Below are 6,176 nucleotides of genomic sequence, written 5' to 3' on the forward strand. Positions count from 1 at the left end.
TCTTTCCCCAGTATAATCAGTCTTCCTGGTGTGGTTCTTTCACACAGTAGGTGGTATTTTTCTCTTCAAAAACACCCATTTTAACTTTAGAAAACATTTAGATCTCAGGGACAAATCAAGTCTGGAAAAGTTTAGCCCATAAGGTAAAAGTCTGGGGAAGTCATAATGAACTGACTGCATAATCTTACAATGGAAAATCTGGGGCAGCATTCACTAGAACTAAAGAGACAACCTCAGAGGGAGGTGAAAGCACTTGGCAAACAAATTAATACTGAGCTTTAGTTGCTGAAAATATTTACACTTTGCTCCTTAAAAATATCCTAGGCCTGATTCTCCACTCTGTTACACTTGTTTTGCACTTGTTATATACAATGTCATTCCACTGAAGTCAAAGGGTTTTCACCAGCATAAAATCAGGGAGATGTAGTGGAAAATCAGTTCTAGTGAATATACTGCTGATACTGTTTAACTTGAATAATTTGAAATAGGGGGTGTGTGTCCGTGTGTGTGTGGAGGGTAGAGATGAGGGAAGGACATTCTTTTTTACTAGACCCACAATTGTATCTCCTCTGCATAGAAAATGTTGCTCTATGAAGAGAAGGGAGTGAGGAGCAAGGGAGATTACCCCAAACTTCCTTCAACTGAGTGATGTAATCTGAACAAAAATCTATTGAAACACCCCCATACCCCCCCAGCAAAGAAACCTCTAAGCCAGTGATTCTCAGCCAAGGTGCCTCGAGATCCTTTGAAGGGTGCTACACACCATTAGCACTATTAGCTCTACAAACGATTCACAAGATAAACCCAGACATTTCAAATAGAAATCCATAGTTGTGTTTTTTCTGAGTTCTTTGCAACAGAAAACCTGTTGTATTATTTTTCTGTAAACAAAAAAGAGTGAACATGAAGAGCTGGTATTTTCCAAGGGTGCCTCAAGTTTATCCAGTGGTGCCTTGAGCCTAAAAAGGGTTGAGAGCCACTGCTCTACATCATGTTCACCCAATCTATGAAAGATGTATAGCAAGTACAGATCCTAAGCATCATCATTATTTTTTCATTAGAAGTGTATTTCTTTTTATCACTCTGTTTGTTACCTGTGATCCTATTGGAAATGCTGAATAACCTGGTTGTTCTATTACGTTGAACAAATGACTCCCGGTAATACCGATCACCAAAGCACATTCCTAAGAGTTCCTTGCGCACAGTTTTGTTCCACAGTCCATATATCAGCGGATGACAAATGGCACTTGAAAATGACAGCCATGTTGCTAATGTCTCCAAAGCAGGGGAAATGCTGTTTTTCCCCCAAAGTGCCTCTGATGTGATTACAACCATGTAAGGCCCCCAAGTGATCACGAAAGCACCAATCACAACCAAAATAGTGATGAAAGCTTTGCACTGATTGGCTGAGTAGACAACCCCTTGAAAAGCATTCCTTCGACTGCCTGAAGAGGAGGTGGAGGTGCTAGAGTTCTTTCTCCCATTCCTCTGTGCATCCTCCTCTACAATGACCACACTGCCACAGTGAATTTTGCGTGCCTTCACGCGAGCCACGCGAAATATGAATCCGTAACAGATCATCATCACCAGGAAGGGCAACAGAGCACACCAGATCTGCCAAAAGGCAGTGTAGCCTGCCTCTTTATGCCACGCAGCCACACACATCCATTTGAACTGGTCAAATTCCAAGGAAGACCAGCCAAAGAGAGGAGGGAGGCAGCCAATGAGGGAATGTAGCCACACGTACACCAGGGCTACCACCGCTCTGTTTCCTGTGATCTTCATTGGATAAACCATTGGGTATAGGACAGCATAGTACCTGGGAAACATAAAAGAAGCAGAAGCTTTATTAAAAGGTATAACAGTTTACTGGCTAAGTCCAATTAACAAGAGATTAAGATTTCCCCTTTCCTCATACCCCAGAGAAACTGCTTTCCTCCCAAACCTCAAACTGAATCCAAGGGACACTGTTAAAAATGCTCCCTATTTTTACAACAGTTACTTTCCGTCAGGAATTCAAAATCAAGAAATGCCTCCATTAAAAATACACATGCAGCCATCACTCTGCCGTTTTCCTGCCACTGATTCAATGATGCAATCCTGGGATAACCGTTCAGATGTACTTTGTGATATCCTAGGATAAACTGTTAGCACTTTTTACCCTGTGAACATTTTTAGGATTTATAAGAGACAACAGGCATGGACAAATGAACAATTGCACGATATGAACGACTGCACTTTGTTCCAGGATAAAACAGTTTATTTACCGCAGGACAAATGAGACTTCTGTTTGTAGCCAATGTGGACTGAATTGCTATGTGCCACAAGACAGCAGCTTACCGATCAATAGCAATGAGGCCCAGGGTAAGCATACTGGCCGAGCTGATCAGCATGTAGAGCAGGGCAGAAAAGTTGCACCACACCACTCCAAAGATCCATTCCCGCCTGATGGAACTGGTGACGACAAAAGGCAGCACCAGTATGGAGAGGAGGAGGTTGGACAGTGTCAGGCTGAACACAAACTTGTTGCTTAGTGTTAGGAGGTAAGACTTCCTGTAGAGGGTCACGACAATCACCAGGTTGCCCAAACAGATGAAGATAGCAATGACAATAATTGCCACTGACTCTGTCACTCTGATGGCCCCATCTTCCTGGGTTGTGAGGTTCCTCAGGCCTTTCCCATGGCTGAGGGAGGAGTTGGGGCTCATTGTCAGAGAACACAGGAGTAGAGCAGCCAGTACATGCTGAGCAACTGGAAAAAGAAGAAAAATCACTCTACAACATTCATCCAAACTCCGTCAGAGTTCCCAAGTCTCTGGCATCTTTATACAAAGATCTCAGGGCCCTTTTCTAGCTATCAATCAAAATTCACAGTGCCCAGAAGAAGCTGATAACCACTTCAGATGGCTGAAAAGAGGGGGAAAGACTTGCCCTAGGTCATATACAGCCAGTGAAAGTCAGAGCCAAGCACAGAAGTCATATGTCCAAGTGAATGACGGACAAGGGGACATTTTGCAGCATTTTATTTAATATTTTCCTTTTTTTAATTTCAAAACTGACCAGCCATTCAATAAACCCTGCCCTCCCCATCCCTTTATTTCAACCCAAAAGTGGTTATGTAAAGAAAAAGTGTTTTAAATTGGTTTCTAATAGTCTTAGCGTATGCAGGAGACGTTTTCTTGTTGTATACTCAAAATAAGCGAGTAGCTAGTCATACAGAGCTGACTCCTTATTTCTAGTTTCTGAGTTAACATTAAAAACAGCTAAAAATGCAGCTGATACTTTCCTCCTATGTTTCTTGTCCAATTAATCAATGTCAAGAACTGAGAAAGAAATGGTGTTTTATTGCTAGTGGTTGAAGGAGACTGTCCTCTGGTTGACTGTCAGAAGGAATAGGTATGTGCAAGGGATAGGTCTTTTAGTAACATCTGGCCCACATTATAAAAATGTTTGACAGAACTTTGATCTAAGAGATATCAGTGTTTGTCACATCTCTCAGCTGAATGACATCATGTCTCTCCAGGCTTCAGAAACATTGCTCTTGGATCCCCAGTAAGCTACCACAACCTTGCACTGTTTGCTGTATTCCTAACTGCTTACTAACTTTTGATTCCAATGGACTGCACAATCTGTGAGCCTCAGACATTGTCTTCCCACTCCTTGCTGCCTCAACAGGCTGCTGATATCCTTTTTATCTTGTAAAGAGACACCACTGCTTGGCTATCTGGCCATTGTATCAATGCAAGACAACCTCATCAACTCTGCCTGGGGCAGGCCAAGATGGCCATCCACACCAGGAGGAAATTCAACAGGGAAGAGAAAGTGCTTTGACTGCAGGGCCTATTTCCCTTCCCTCCGTGTATCAAGTCTCTGGAGACAGGTCATCTGGGAAGCATCCACTGGCTTCTTGAACTCCTACATGGGAGACTGGGCTCCACTTAAGTATCCCTACTTAGTATCCCCTTCTGGATCCTTGCTTTTGACCTTATACCTTCAATCCTCATCCAGTTTTGTTCATCTGTTGTCCTCCATAATCAGTTGAGTCCTCTTGTTTTTCCTGGTCTGTTGAAGGAAGATCTTTTTGTGTTTGGGGACAGACCTTCCTTTCGGCAGAGGAAGTACACAGGGACCAAACAGATCCACAACTTCAGCACTGCTTTTCCCAGTACAGCAGGTTTTTCTCCTTCCAAAGCACCATAAAGAGAACCAGAGGAAGCCACCAGGCAGCCATCTCACTGTTCTGTCAGTGAAGTCTTACACTCTCACACGTACACTTATGCACACATACACACACTGCATCTAAACAAGTCGTGCACACATGCATATGCACACATACACACACCCCAACAAAACAAAGCATGAATTACAAAAAAATTAGATTCCAATGGATATGAACCTGGTGCTAAAATTGTCTGGGGAGCAGTAACACACAGAGGGTGTCCTGGCTCTGAAAGTGACCATGCCCCATACCTAATTGGTTGACAATATCCAGAAAATGCCCTGCATTTATGAGTTTGTTAAAGGAACAAAAACACTAATCAGCTAAAAATCTATTTTTTAAACAAATGTCTTCTGTGTGCTACTAAGTAAAACTTTAATGAATTAAAATCAGATCTTTTAAAAAGCTTTGGCTTTTCACTCCTAAAGCTCTTTGTTTCCTTTTTACCTTTCATTTGGTGCAGACTGTGGTCATTTTGGACCTGATCTCTGCCATTATAATGGTTCCTTGGTGCTTTTAGCAGCTGGCACAATTTAAAGCAGCTTTCAGATGTGGCTAATTTATACCAGAGTCCAGGAGTGCTCAAAGAAGTCCAAATGTGGTTTAAAATCAACTTTTCCTACTTCCACCTCAGCTATGCAAAGGACTCTTCTGTCACAGCCAGGTTTTTTGCCCTTTCATTTTCATTTGCAGTCATACTTGCTTCCAGGTGCTGACAGAATGCTTCTATGTTTGAGCTGCTCCACCAGAAGAGGATGCTTACAGTTCAACAAAAATCCTTTTCAGCATTAAAAGCCATGAAACATTATCATTACGTGACTTCTAAGCTGTTTCTGTAAAAGCAATAAAAACACTGCTTTGTTTGGAACTTTTAAAAAATGGTGTTAATATCAATAAGGTGAAGAAAATGCATTTGGAAAACTCACGCATCACAACCCCATGTGGACACATGCCCTGTAGATACCTTAAAGAATCTGCAACACATGGCCAGAGTCTTCCTGCATCTCTTCAGCATCCACAAGCGTGGCCTGAAAACTTGACCTTTAACGAACAGAGAACAGTGTCAGACAAGCCAGCTAGGCGATGACTAGAGCCCTGGGAGACAGCAGTGGGAGGCTAATTGCACTAAAGTGACTATTATGTCAGCACTCCATATTCCCACTGGCACTACACTGATGGTAACTGGCACAGTAGGCTAAGATGCATAGCCCTGAGAGCAAAACTAGTTGATGGTGTCTGGGCAGCATCGGTTATCTATTGCGTGTGTGCCTGCAAGCTCTTTGTGCCTTGAGGTGGTGGCCAAATGCTGGGTATCACGCTACACTCCTCTGCTCCAGAGAGATCCTATGGAACAGGCAGTGCAGTGCAGTGCAGGAGACACAGGGCTTTACTGCTCTTTTGCTTGTCTCTCCTAGCACTGCCCCTCTTGTCTTTTGTATACTAGTTTCTCTCTCCTTGTCCTCTGCTTTCTGCGCATCTTTGCACAGCATCTGATGAAGTGAGCTTGGGTTCACAAAAGCTCGTGCTCTGTGTGTGTGCTGTATGTGTAGAGATGTGTGTGTGTGTAGAAGGGGGTGTATCTGTAGAGACGCGTGTGTAGAGGGGTGTAAGAGTAGGGTAGCTGTGTAGGGGTGTGTGTATGGGCAAAGATGTGTGCATAGAGGTGTGTCAGGTCAGATGTGTGTAGGGGTGTGTGTGTATGGGTAGATGTGCGTGTGCAGGGTGCGTGTAGAGAGATGTGCATGTATGTGTAGGGACGAGGTGTATGTGTGTGTGCACGCACATATGTGTGTGTGCGGGGACGTGCGCGTGTGTGCAGATGCACGTGTGTGTGCAGGGGCAGATGCGTGCGCTGCACATGTGGGCAGCTGTCGGCAGCGGGGCAGACGCGCACTTCCCTCCCCGGCCGGAGGCAGCCCGCCCCAGGGACGCCTTTCTCGGCAGCTCCGGACCGGCG

General features: G+C 44.0%; 1 protein-coding gene across 2 annotated transcripts in view; it reads right to left on the bottom strand.

The window, feature by feature from the left end:
- The window catches only part of GPR161 (G protein-coupled receptor 161), a 13,699-nt gene that overhangs the window by 7,083 nt on the left and 440 nt on the right, over positions 1-6,176 (bottom strand). The window contains exons 2-5 of one of the 2 annotated variants that reach the window (XM_006029442.2): positions 5,184-5,260; positions 4,667-5,052; positions 2,341-2,752; positions 1,095-1,819 (exon numbers count right to left, since the gene is read on the bottom strand). In XM_006029442.2, the coding sequence (XP_006029504.1) occupies positions 1,095-1,819; positions 2,341-2,752; positions 4,667-4,673 (1,144 nt within the window). In that variant the 5' untranslated portion in view covers positions 4,674-5,052; positions 5,184-5,260. The remainder of the gene's footprint in view (positions 1-1,094; positions 1,820-2,340; positions 2,753-4,666; positions 5,053-5,183; positions 5,261-6,176) is intronic. The other variant, XM_025210897.1, reaches the window with a different exon arrangement.

This window comes from Alligator sinensis, unplaced genomic scaffold, assembly GCF_000455745.1.
Source record: "Alligator sinensis unplaced genomic scaffold, ASM45574v1 scaffold327_1, whole genome shotgun sequence".
Classification (NCBI taxonomy): domain Eukaryota; kingdom Metazoa; phylum Chordata; order Crocodylia; family Alligatoridae; genus Alligator; species Alligator sinensis.